The 13,834-nt window shown below is 35.5% G+C and overlaps 3 protein-coding genes across 6 annotated transcripts in view; 1 reads left to right on the top strand and 2 right to left on the bottom strand.

The window, feature by feature from the left end:
- Window positions 1-8,210, bottom strand: part of LOC108571670 (MLX-interacting protein) — a 21,411-nt gene extending 13,201 nt beyond the window's left edge. For 2 of the 3 annotated variants that reach the window (XM_017933775.1, XM_017933782.1), the window contains exons 1-2: window positions 7,936-8,210; window positions 4,234-4,600 (exon numbers count right to left, since the gene is read on the bottom strand). In XM_017933775.1, coding sequence (XP_017789264.1) covers window positions 4,234-4,583 — 350 coding nt within the window. In that variant the 5' untranslated portion in view covers window positions 4,584-4,600; window positions 7,936-8,210. Of the gene's footprint in view, window positions 1-4,233; window positions 4,601-7,935 lie in introns of those variants that run through there. The other variant, XM_017933790.1, reaches the window with a different exon arrangement.
- Window positions 8,211-8,812: 602 nt separating this feature from the next.
- On the top strand, window positions 8,813-10,116 carry LOC108571370 (dehydrogenase/reductase SDR family protein 7-like). Its single transcript, XM_017933390.1, has 6 exons — window positions 8,813-8,956; window positions 9,033-9,176; window positions 9,243-9,462; window positions 9,528-9,612; window positions 9,690-9,850; window positions 9,917-10,116. The coding sequence occupies exons 1-6, from the start codon at window positions 8,813-8,815 to the stop codon at window positions 10,114-10,116; spliced, it is 954 nt and encodes a 317-aa protein (XP_017788879.1).
- Window positions 10,117-11,811: 1,695 nt separating this feature from the next.
- LOC108571265 (transmembrane protein 11 homolog, mitochondrial) lies at window positions 11,812-13,592 on the bottom strand. Of its 2 annotated transcripts, none has more exons than XM_017933268.1 (4): window positions 13,558-13,592; window positions 12,625-12,842; window positions 12,222-12,557; window positions 11,812-12,065 (listed from the first exon to the last, which is right to left on the bottom strand). In XM_017933268.1, exons 1-3 carry the CDS (start codon window positions 13,578-13,580, stop codon window positions 12,271-12,273), a joined length of 528 nt encoding a protein of 175 aa, XP_017788757.1. In that variant the 5' UTR covers window positions 13,581-13,592; the 3' UTR covers window positions 11,812-12,065; window positions 12,222-12,270. The 2 variants fall into 2 exon arrangements, with proteins under 2 accessions (XP_017788757.1, XP_017788765.1); XM_017933276.1 differs by having other exon boundaries at window positions 12,646-12,842.
- Between the last annotated feature and the right edge of the window lie 242 nt (window positions 13,593-13,834).

Raw genomic sequence — 13,834 nt, 5'->3', positions numbered from 1 at the left:
CCAAAGCCTGAAAATTTAAAGTTTTTAAAAATTAAATATTAAAAAATTTGAAGATTTGAAATTAAAAAGTTTAAATATTGAAAACTTTGAAAATTTGTAATTTAAAAAACTTGAAACGGAGCCAAAGTACAGTACTGCAAACAATTATGCGCAGAATGCAAGCAAAGTGTCTCACCCATGCGATGCACTGAAATAGCGCATCACAATAGCTACCACACTAACTCCACGCAATTTAAGTTTTCCTAAATAAACATAAAGAACCGAACACGACCAACGTAGACAACACACAGTTCGTAGAATCGTTGTCCGATCAATTGATCAAATTCAACCGCAAAAGCAATTTATTTCTTGCAACCTACTTTGAGTAACACATGGAGGAAAAAAAAAAAAATGTCTATCCGTTCGTGTCCATTCAAGTGTCGAATCGAACAATCACCGTAACACAACGACCACGTTACCTGGTTCAATAACGCTGGAGCACGTGTGTTGGAAGGTTTACTACCATGTGGAACAAAGAATCGAACGGTATCAAAGAGGAGCGTCGACTAAGCGTGTCATGTAACTTATCCACTGGCGTTTATACGGCGAATGAATTAGGTTCGTGGCAACGGCATGCAGAGCAATAGGAAACCGTCGGTTTCGTCTTAAAAAGGAAATCGGTGTACATGGCGTGAAACCAGCTACCGAAAGCTAAGAGAAACATTTTCCCCGATCGAGAGCATGGAACTGTGTGAACACACGACAAGAGTTATGTTACGTTCAAATGCAATTAGCATAGAATATAGTTGCCGCATAAACGCAAGTGTAATTAAGAAGCAACCTTTTTTTTTTCTAACAGTACAATCTAATTAACATTAGACAAATATTTTAAGTACACACATTTGCCTTTAAGCATAAGTATAATCATTGCCTTAATGTTTTCTAGAAAGTGGTGATTTTCCTAAACCGTGAAAGCGAGAGATTTTTATCATCGGTAATGGCGTTAATGAGAAAAAAGAGAGAAGGTTGAATAATTGGACGCATTAGCGACAAGGTCGTAGGCACGTAAATTCTCTCAAATTAATATCGCACGGAGAATGCAGTGACAACAATGACGTCACTGCGGCGAGAAACTTGGACGTAACACACGCTGGATAAAAGCCACGAGAGCTTGATGGGATAAATATTTCTATTCGTCACTATTCAGCCGGCAACTTCTGACACTGTTTTCTTCGCTATTTATGTGCGGTATGCTGTATCGTTCAGGATAAATGATTAATGGTTGATTGTTCATTAATTCAACGAAATTCAGAATAGAAAAGTATAAATAATTAAAAGTAAATTTCCATTGTTTCCAGACTTCACCGAACGGGAATTCCAGATGTTCCAATGGATCTGTATAATATCGAACAAATTATTAGTCGAGTACATTGATAAGATAGAACAACATTTATCGACCATTGTAGTCACTCACATAGACGAGACAGATAAGAGGCATGTCAGAATTATTCCACCGATACACACCTGATACTGGCGACTGTGAATCTACAAGCCTATCTCGTCGATAAACGAAGCTTTTCGATAAAGTAAAAAAGAAAGAACGAAAGAGCGAAGAAGAAAAAAAAAACATACATTTCTCGTTTCTCAAACTTCGTCTTGTTTTGGAAACGCGACCGAGAGAAACGCATAAAACGAAAATGTTACGAGCCTGTGTGATGAAATTCGAATTTACAAGAAGCGTTACACGTTGCGTCATTATGACAATAATATCTATGTTTTACCGAGCGATAAAAATATATACGTCTTTTCACTTCGCACGCATCCAATTGCAGCACCGACATAAATCATCATCAATCGATTAACCCTTTCATCATGAAGGCGGAACAATAATAGCGGCACGCTATCGGCGGAATTACGATATCAGGTTCATTTATTATCCAATCTCCGTGCCAGGATAAAAATAACGATTGACCGGCCGAATAGAGGCAATGCGTTTACCTCGAGCAAGCTTCAATTACTTTGTATTGTTAATTGTACAAAGTTCACTCGTGTAAATCTGCCGGCGATGTCTGCTTTTCTTTCTTTTCTATATCGATTTATCGGTAACCTCGTAATTTTCTGTCGCTTCTTTTTCAGCGACCCGCACAGCACCACCGAGCATCGTGTACGAAACGACTGTTTGAACAGTCTTGGAAAGTTTGGAACTTTTTCACACGTGGCTCATTTAAGGGGCAAAGGTGCCACTCGATCCGCACGACAGATCGTTGCGAAATGCTGTGTACAAAATCAGATAACCGGGCGTGTTGCGCGATAACACGAACAGGAGAGGCCCGTCGAAGCAGGCTCGTTCAAATTATAATATCGCGGTGAATTGAAAATCAGCATTCCACAATAATCCTACAATTCACTCTTAACATATCCAAAGTAAACATACTTCTTTTTTTTTCTCTTCTTCCTCTCGCTATCTTTTTTTAACGCGACGTTAATATGCAACGATACTTTCTCTCTCTTTTTCGACAGAAGTGTGATAATAATTTAATTACAGATAAACAGCCTATGAATATTTATTTATATCCGTGGAGCAGAGAGGCTAGCCGTCTGGCCGATTCGTCGTTAAAAATATACACTTAGCCTCGTTGATTACACACGCTGCACACCCAGCCAGTTCGCGGAGGCTCGATGATATCGATTGTTTTCACCGCGAAAAATGTGAAACGCCGTTCTCCGTGTAAAAATGAATAAATACGAAGGATAGAAAGAAAAAGAAATACGGATAAACCGTTCTCATATCCTAAATCTCGACAAAATCCTAACTAATTCTAGACTAATCTGATCGCACGAATTGTGTTTCAGGGAGAGACTCGGTAATCCTCGATGAATGATTCGTCAAATTGAACATTTCTAACTGGCGAAACGACGCGAAGCCATCTCTGGTTACGAGTATTCGAGACTTCCAATTAAAAACGTTCCGAAGGAAGTCGTGAAAGGATCACGCGTTAAAGGGAAAACGGAAATTGCGACGGACAGTGTATATAAGCTTGGAACCGAGGCCGAGACTTAATTGCGATGTTGTCGTTTAGTTCTACGGCCTCTTCTTCATTAATTCAATTGTCCGTTATCAGAGACGGAATGCCAGCGGCAAACGGCATTTGTCCGGTTGCCGAGTGCTCGAAATACAACTGGAATCTGCGCTGCCCTAGTAATCTCCCAGGGGAGCCGATTGCGAGAGAGGACTCTTCTCTCTGTTATACACGCGTTCAACCGCGGGTTCTTGCAAAACGAGAAATTGTAATCAGGGGACATGTTACACTCCAGTCAAGATACTTCTTCTGACATCATGGGATAAAGTTCGGGATCATACTCCCGGGGTCCTCTCTTCCACACTCACGAGTTTTCCAAACTTTTTTAATGGAATCTTCCTAATCTGTAGAGATATAAATAATAAGTGTTCGCTGGTGGATGGAGAAAGTGAATAATAAATAAGGTAGAAAACGGTAGTGATTTATCATGTTGATTCGGGTAGAGTACTTCTCAAGTGGTACCCTTACTTTTTTTCCATAACAAGCAAGTTGCTCGATGATTCGATGACGAATCTTAACGAGGATTTACGGTTTAATAAGCCTCTGCCAGAGTTTGTAGATAAGCCTCGATCGTTTGAATACATTAATAACTTCCTCTAGATGAATATCTAAGTGTGTACAACTACTGTGGTTCTTCTTTTAACTATGCATTATATTAACGATATAAATTAACGTATCATTCTGTATATCGTTAACCCTTGCTCCCGGGTGTAACACGCTTGTGTTAATGTATTATTAGAAATACTAGGGGAACAACAAGAGGATTCAATAGGTTTTATTAAACAATTTTCTCAGATATTTAGAAATCGACCTATGAGATCAACTCTTTTATTGCGAAAAGCGAACACCGTGCAATTTTCGCTGAGTACGACAAATTTATTATCACTGAAACGATACAATATCGCCCGTATTGTTATATTGCGTACAATAACTGTCGAAATAACCGAGTACCACGAATCGTTCTGATTGTCGTAAGCATTTTTCGCGGTGAATAATAATTCATGTAAAACATACGTACAATATAAAATATTACGGTATCAAAATTTTGAATGAAAATTATTAGTTAATTTTTCAATTTTAGAGCAACGAACGTGTTGAAGAGTGCAGCAGTTAAAGGGTTAACTGCACGTGACCTAGAAATGAAAGGAAAAACCGAGGGAAAAGAGAAACTCACCTGTAGGCGAGGGACATGCACTGGAACAGCTTGTTCAAGGAGGTCTCGATGCTGAGCTGCTGGGAGGTTTTGTCGTTGACCGAGCATGTGACGAATTTCTTGTACGACAGTCCAGTTGTAGCGATGATCGCTAACTTGGCAGCCTCCTCATCGGGCACGGGGACAGCTAGCTCGTCCTCGTCATCCTGAGCCTCCGCCTCGAAGTCGGAGACCATGAAATGACCGGAGTGGATAGTCTCCCGGGAATCCCGGCCGCCGTTTTCCTTCTTTCCCATTCCGGGATGGTGAAAAGTCTGGCCGGACGTCGTCGTCATCATAAACGGCTTTCTGTACATCAGTTCGGCCTGCATCCCTCTTTGGCTGCACTCTGCGGAGCACAGTCGCGTCGATACGTACTCCCACACACAGACACACCTCTTTCTTTTCTCTTTTGATTTCGATCGTCGCGTAGCTTTTAACGTGAAACCGAATTTTCAATTGGCTCGATTCTCGATTGTCCGTGAAATTCGTTCGATACTTTATATGTTCGGTAATGTGAGAAGTTGAGAAAATTTGTTTCTATAGTAGAACGCGGTCTTGTCTAAGAAACTTTGATCGTATTTAGAAAGGAAAGTATAAACAAACGATCGTGGATTTTTTTTCGAAAGTTTGGATTGTCAATCAGGTAGAAAGTAATCACATGCTTTACACGACCACGTAGAACCGTTCGTAAATTGTACAACGAGGTCGCTAAAACGGAATTTAGTGGTATTAGTCGACCTCGTTTCGCGAAAATGCTAAGTAGCAAAGTCTACACGTTCTGTTCTGATAGGACGAGTCCTTTCCGCCAGACACAACAAATGTCGTTATCGAACGGCTGATAAGCATACAATCCTCTGTTCAGTGATTTCCCTTAATTAATGTGAACTCCGTTTCCGCTAGACTTCCCTTTCTGTATTGTGAATCCTGTCTAATATCTTTATACGCACGTGGCTTTTTTACCGCTCAAATTTTCGAATTTTTTGATCTTTAAATATTCAAATTTTCAAGTATTCAAATATTCAAATTTTTCTAAAATCATACAACGATGTCGCTTTCAAGCGCAACGAAAGGGACAGCACTCGTCGTGGGACATTTCCTACGCCGACGCGCGAATTAAATACATGTAAACAACCTTTGTGCTCGGTTGAACGACCGAGGTTCGTTAAAATCGTCGCTTCGCCCGGTCCGTTTCCATGAAAGTGCGGTTATGCACCAGAATGGTCAGTGACTTCTTGGGAAGAACCGCGAACACGCGCTGTCTAAAATTAAACGCGACGCATATTCTGCAATCGATTCGTTCCACGCGGAAAGGTTAATCATTTTTCCGCTATCCGCGAGAAAATTAAGTTTCACGTTCGAATGAGAAAAAAAAACAAAACTTATAATCAGTTTGTACGTCTTTCCGGAGAATTTATTACATAGAAGTACGTTAACTTTTTGATTTCTCGTTTTACGCGCTAGTTTTCTCTATGGCGACAACCGATGAACGTTAGAAAGTTTCAGAAGTTGGTCTTCAATGACAGAATTAATTAACATGCCAAGTGATAATGTGGAAAACGGACGCATGTAGTTACACGTGTTGCAAAGAAATAAGGCAGACGTAATGTGTACGAAAATAAACCTACTTTCCCAATTGCATTCTTTCCTCTATGTGATTTGTGGTTAAGATTTGAATGGTGGTTCGTTCAAATAGGGTATGTCGATATGAAAATCTAAGCACAGTTAGAAACTGTAAACTTTATTATCGACTCGTAACAGTCGTAGTTTTTTTTTTTTTGAAATGAGTAGTCTCGTAAAAGGTAAACTTTGACGCGTGTTCAATGGTTCGTCGATTTTAATATGCAGCACATGTTATATATTTCTAATAAAAGTACGCAGAAACCTTCGGCGAGATACATGTTACGAAAACGTATAACGGAAATCGAAGTCCACTCTAATAAGCATTGAACAGTTGGTATCGTAAATTATAGGTTAATCCGTTATAACCGGTTTTCGGGGATAGAAGAATTTTTTGTATGTTATCGACCAAGCATTAATAACTGGCGATATTTCCTTAGAAATACATTGAAATTTACAAACATTATTCATCGTTACGGATACGATTGACGCGATTGTAGTTCCAGCTACTCGATTGCAAAATGTATATACTTACTCAATTTTTGTAGAGAAGAAATAGCAAAAACGACGGATGAAAAAGTCTCGAAGTCAACTTAACGATGATCGCGATTTTACTAACATCATTCACTGAACCGTGTATTTTTTCGTAATGTTACGCAAGCACTTTTATCGAAATGGATTTCCTTTGCACCAATTTTATTTAATAAATGATCTTAATATTCCACGACATTGTTATCTTAAAAGTGTTAATGCCCTTTCACCCCGGAGTCACTGCGTATCGGTGAGGTTAACCGCCTTATCCGTGTCGTACACGAAGGTTTTTTCCTTTCCTCGTGGTTTTAAAAATGCTGTTATATTTATAGAAAACGAAATGTTAAGCTTAGCTACACAGCTAGTCAAATTTTCATACAACGAAAACGTAGTCTGCGGATGTAGACTCTATCGATAATCTATCTCTATCGATAAATTAGAAGAGTGGAAAATGCACGATCGAACAAGAGGATAACAGATCGCGTCGTGACGTAAGCGTAAAATACCACGCGTGATCTATCAGATGTGCTATTATAAATTTATTTCCTTCATTTGCCTTTTCTTTCCATTAAATTCAAAATTTTGTTGAAAATAGGATGCTTGTGCAACTGAGTCTTTTTAGTATTCTAATTTTTTTCGGTCACGGGCTGACAGTATCGAAGATAGAAACAGGACTCGAGTTTTTATAAGACGTTAGAACTCTTTTCAGATGGGCACACCTCGATCTCTTATGCAATCCTTGGTCGTATTTAGGAACTCGTCGCGGCGCAAACAAAAACATTCTGTTTCGCCCACACGTGCGCCTGGCCACGAGAAACGTGTTTTTTAGATGGGAAAAACATGGCCGTCCTGATTATGCGATAACAACGACATATTCAAATAGCCTGTCAGAGCAGTAACATTACAAAAATTTCCATGAAAGGCGATAAGAAAATTTCTAATCATTGTAACAGATAAATAGAATCTATTCACGATTGCACAGACGCACCATTAAGTGACGAAATAGTAAAGCGTACTAGATACACGGGATTCAGTAGATTCAAACAATAGAAAATTCTTAATAGTTCATCTACGTGAGAATATACACAGAACAATATGTCTTTTTAAAGCATCGCGATAGATTTGGCAATGGTATACGCATGGCACCTGTCACGACGGAGTATGGGTCTAAACTCACAAAGGAAACTACTACGCGTACGTACGTTTTTCCATCTTCCGTTTATCCTATTCATCTATCTCGCTTTAAAAGACGCTTAGAAATCGGCCCTGATGCTTTTTCTCTGTCTTATTGTCGTAGAGATTGTATCGCGCGCTTGTTTTTCCGTTAAAACGATACAGGCAAAAGACCGCAAAATATAGATTTGTCGATCGTTTGGGATAAAATCGCGAACGATCGAGAAAGCGTCCGAAGGATATGCTACACGACCAGATGCATTCATTTCGTAAATTACTATCACGTATGCATAACACGACACTTCTTGCAAGGATCACAGTTCTCCTTGTCGACGTTTTTTTTTTCTATCTGGCACTCACCTCTCTTTTTCACTGCGTGTCACCACTCGTCGTTGATACGTACACAACCGTTGCAATTCGACGACGAGATTTAACGATCCCCTTATATTAATTTTTTCTTCGATCTTGACCGATATTGTCACACTCACACTCGCCGTCAGGCTGGGCCGCGCGGCGCCGCGCCCGGACGAGGTCCGTACGCGTTATTAGACAGCATACGCTCGCTCATACTGGCAGTGACGCCATTTGCACGAATCCGCGTCTACGACGGACGACTCGCGACTCTGAGCTATACAGCTGACATGGGCGCGCTTACTTTGACCAATCGGAAAATGGCTTTGAGCTTAGCGCTGTCTATCGGTACATGAAAGAACATACCGGTGTTCTGGATTGCATTTCCGCTTCTTTTTTTAAAATGCCAATGTCTTTTTTTAGCGTTGTTTTCAACGTATATATTTTGCATTTTAATTTTCGAATTGTTAGATAGCGAATATGAATGTATAATATGCATAGCAACGAGAACAAAGGCTTCAAAGTAGGAAGAAAGTACGTCGCTAATATATCAATTCATATCGTTAAAGTCCTTTCTTTTGTAAGTTTTGTTAAATTTTCAATTACAATTAATGATATACATGTTTTTTAAGTATGAACGTTTAATACGTATATTGTTAAAAGTATAATGTAAATGCTTCCACAATATTAATTCTTTGATGTGCGAAAGCATAAGTCGATAATGCTGCACATAATGTCCATGTGCTCGCTTGAAGTGGGTACAATATGAATCACGAAACAGTCTAAAGGTTAATCTTTGTATGTACGTTGTAATATATTCAACATCGTTTTGTCCCTTTGCAGTATTTTAAGAGTTGATGATCATCATATACGGGTATATAAAAGCATGGAAGAACAATCAGTAAAATGTTGTCGCGTTGTATGGTGGTTATTTAAATTATTTGGTTTACCAATTACTATTCCATGGTTTATATATCATTGTTTTGATATTATAAAATACAAAAGAAGAAAAAGTACACTGAATGGGAAGGTAAATTGTACTTTACTTCGAAATTTGTCTTGTGAATTTGAAAAATGTTTACTCTATATTTAAATTCGAATTGTAGGTTGTAATAATAACTGGAGCCAGCTCTGGTTTAGGAGAAGCACTAGCTCATGTTTTCTATGAATGTGGTTGCAAAGTTATTTTGATTTCTAGAAGAAAGGAGGAACTGCAAAGAGTGAAAAATACTTTAGTGAATACTCATGCTGTAAGTTTAAATATATTAACAAAACTTTTCTCTATCTTCATTAATGGTCATTTAAATTAATTTTAGACAGTACCAACTTATCCTCCTGTAATTTTGCCATTGGATATAACTAATATTAATTCTCTATCAGCTGAAGTTACAAAAATTATAGAAATTCATGGAAAAATTGATATTCTGATTAATAATGCTGGTATTTCCTATAGAGGAGAAGTTCTTAATACTAATGTGGATGTGGATATAAAAGTAATGCTTACAAATTATTTTGCTCAAATTGCTTTAGCAAAAGGTAATTATATGATAAAATTAAATAAAATGTATTCACTTGTTATTAAAAAATGTATGATGTTACAGCTGTTCTTCCATACATGATAAAGGAACAGTCAGGTCATATAGTATGTGTAAGCAGTGTACAAGGAAAGATTGCAATTCCATACAGGTTGGAACATGTTCCATTTGGGTTTTATATGGTTCACTTGTCAAAATATTTCTTATAGCTATTATAATTATTGTTAGGTCTGCATATTCAGCTTCTAAACATGCATTACAAGCATGGTGTGACAGTTGCAGAGCAGAATTAGCTGATCAAAATATAAAAATTACAATTGCTAGTCCTGGTTATGTAAGAACTGCTCTTTCTCTCAATGCATTAACAGGGACTGGACAAGTTTATGGAGGTCAGTAATTAAAAAATTTAATTTTATTAAAAAATAATTGTTTATATAAAATAACTGCTGTTACAGTTATGGACAAGAATACACAAGAGGGCTATTCTCCAGAATATGTTGCACAATGTATTTTGAAAGCAGTGTTAAAGCAGGAAAGAGATGTATTAATATCTCCCTATTCTCCAAAAGTTGCAATATATTTACGAACTTTATGTCCATCACTTTATTTTTGGATAATGCAAAAAAGAGCTAAAAAAACAGCAAAGGAAGAATAATATTTATTACATAATTATAGTACATAGAGTCTGCTGTAATATAATTCTTTTATACATTTTATTTATACAGACGATTTTGTTTTCGTATGCTTATTTGTATAAATTCTCGTTATTATTACATTGTAAATAGAGTAAAATATAAATTGCAATAAATTATATTCTATAGTAAGTGAATGAATAGTAATGGTAGATTTGAGACACATTAGTTTTGCAAGTAAAATGATTTTCGGAAAAGGCAGTAAATAAAGATATATCCAAACTATATTTTATTATTATGCCACTTATCAGTGGAATATGTTTACATTATATACACTTTAATACTACAATCGTCTTAACGGAATTAAGGCAGAAGCACATACAAATACATGTGTCATCTAAAACTTAAAAAATTATGGGATATATTATAGTTTAATAGTAAGTAGTTACTGAAATTTTTTTCTGAAAGTATAGAAAGTAAAAGCATTTGTATTAATATCAAGTAAAAAAATAAATGCTCGAAAATGCGGAAGTGTTGCACAAGAAATGCATAAGACTTTTTAAGTTATAAATGACACAGAACAATAAATTTATCTAATAAACTATTCATCAAAAGTATAGCTTTATCGATAGTTGATATTTTATTGCATATCCTCTCATCATTACAACTATATAATCACTGTTGTATCATGACAAATATTTGGCTGATAATTGAGTCATTTAAAATATGATATATAATGTACAATGATTGATACGAACTTTGCTGTCATGGCAGGATTATTAACACTTACTTAAACTTTCGTTATTTATAGTGGTTTTGTATTTTTTAATTTAATTTTTTATATTACTATTACTATATAAACTAATTGATATTAATCTAATTAAAAAAATTGCACAAACACACACTTTTCACGCGAAGATACTGAAGTATGTGTTTGTATAGTGCATAAAATACAGATAATATATAATTATGATATAGATAAATTTGATTTTGAATTTATTCGTAAAAAACATGCAAAGACAGATAAACTCTTACATTCTACATAAAATATTTCGAACTGTTGACTGCATTTTCTTCCACTCTTACTTTATAATATAGACTTTCTTAACATCAAAACTAAGTAGATAAATGTTAGGAAACACACACTGGTTTAAGTAAATTTTATATTTTTACGTATTAAAAAAAAGTATACAGTACTTGGTTTTTTTTTTAAAGTAGTTTATATGTGTGAAGTACATAACAATTGTTATGTCTGCTGTATAATTACACACTAATAATTGAAAAAGATGTTGCTTAGTTTTCATGTTTTAATCATATATACAAGTAGATGTAAGAATTTCTTGATTTATTACTGAACTGAAAATTCTTCCAGAAATTTTTTGCGCTGGATTGCATAATATTTATTATCGTTATTCACTTATAGGAATGTTTATGTCGTTTATTTTTGATATCATATGTGTTCGTATATTGGATGATAAGTCTTATATAATCAACAAAAATTGTTATATATTATGCTAATTAAAATGTTTGCCAAATAATAAGATTAAAGTAATAAATGCTCAAAAATGTTTTTTTTTATAAATATTCTTTTTTCATAATGGGCCAACCATTGGATGAGAAAATCTAGGCAACATTCTCTTTGCCATATCATATGCAGTGTATTCTATCTACTTTATTTACAATCTAAAAATATATAATTCTAGATCCAACTTCCCAGGTGTAAGGTTGTAATTTTGCATAACTCTAAGAACACTTATATTGGTAGTTGTTTCACTTAAGTGGTTGTGTGAATATGACCGTGTCTTTTTTGCGTTAATATTAACTGTGATATAATCAACAAGATGGAGATCATAGAGTAACAATGTGGAGCCTTAAGAAACATCGTGCGTTACAGTAAAAATGTTCTTAGAAAAGGCTGTTCTTAGTTTGTTTTGTTATGTATATCCTCTTTTATTGTAAAATCAGCATCCACCTGTGAGGTAGTGTCAAAACATAAAAGAAATATAAACATCAAACAAAAACAGATTCGTGTGACTCAACAATCCCCATTAATATACATGAAATTGTAATTCACAGATTTCTATACTAGGCCTTATTACGATCATATACAATACATCGTATGGCCTACCTTACTGCTTTTTACAACTTAGATTCTTTCTTTCTGGAGAGTAAACATTTCACTTAAATGCCTGATAAACTCTCCAGGCACTGATGCTGAATGCTACCAATGTAATAGTTGTATGAAGAATTCTTCTCCTCGTATCATCTTTTCTCACAAGAAATGTTGGAGATGATGTTCCTAATGCAGCTAAGTATTCTAGATGCGGTAGTTTACTTGTGTCTGTCTCAACTTGATATTGGCAACAGGGATCAAATTGCCAAGAAACAGTATAAAGTCCACAAGATATTACAGATATGAAACCTAGTGGACCACAAATATAGGGCCGGTCACCCCAAATCAGACCTGTAACATATTTTGAATAAATCACTGTGATTAAAGATATGGAACATAACATATAAGTTTAAAAAACCTGTGGTTATGGCAGCCAGACCAGACAGTGCTGCAGTCTTATGAAGACAATTTCCTACTGCTATCCATCTGGAGGTTTCATCACCAAGTTTAGATGGTTCAATAGCAATTAAGCTGCATTCAGATTCTAATGCTCTTTCTAATTCATATTCAAATGTTTCATGTGCATTTTCATTATCGTACACCTCCTTGATGATGGCGACACTTGAGGAATCATCCCTGTAAGAAATTCATATTTAATTATCAAATAAATATCTCATATAATTTATATAAATTATAATTGTAAAAGCATCAATATATACACATAATTAATGCTATCTTTCTTAAACAAATAGTATTATTTGAATTATTTAAATATGTTCAAATTATGAGTATTCCATAAAATCTACAATATACTTTTATATATCATTAAAATCAAATTAAATGATCTCTATCATAAATTAATACTTTTGTGTGTTATGTAAGATGTTGATTGGAGCTAATCAGTGTCTGATTTGTTTGAATACAAACACATTTGTAAAAGTGGCAACATTTGATTTTTGATATTAAATATTTAAATAACATTTTACTACGTTCTAGCGAATTTTGATAAATAAATATGCATTTTGACGATTGAGAAATCTTCCCGAAATTGACAGGAGAAGTGAAAAATCTATGAAAGGGACAAACATAACATAAAAAAATAATTGATTTCCGTTATGGAAATATTTTCAATCTCGCTTTGAAATGGACAGTTACGAGATTGTCAAATATTCATGGACATCTAGCAGAGATTATGAAAGATTAATCTCTTGAATTCTATAGAAGAGATGCTAGGTTAATTTTATTTCAAAGAAAATATTATACCATTGTATTAAATTATGTCGTATATATGGGTGTTAGACAAAAGTATTAGATTTTGTACAGAAAACCGCAAATAATTTAGCCTACGAACCTGTCACCAGCTTCATCTACCATCTTTACAGTCAGTCTTCCAAACACTGGAACGTTGGTCTGGATGAACCGGAAAAGAAATCTCGAACACCGAACCGGATGCAAAAATCAGCTGATTCTCTTTAAGCATTCGTATGACTCAAGTTGTAGTTTGCGTTTTGAGTTTATTCGAACGTATTACTTTGCAAAATGTAAAATCTTCTTTAGTCGTTTTTTGCAATATTTCGTTACGGTTAAGAGGAAGAAGAGCATTCTATTCGCATCATCTATCATAAAGG

Source organism: Habropoda laboriosa, unplaced genomic scaffold (genome assembly GCF_001263275.1).
Source record: "Habropoda laboriosa isolate 0110345459 unplaced genomic scaffold, ASM126327v1 scaffold15, whole genome shotgun sequence".
NCBI lineage: Eukaryota > Metazoa > Arthropoda > Insecta > Hymenoptera > Apidae > Habropoda > Habropoda laboriosa.
Note: the sequence above shows the minus strand (reverse complement) of the source record. Positions and strands in the feature narration are given on the sequence as shown.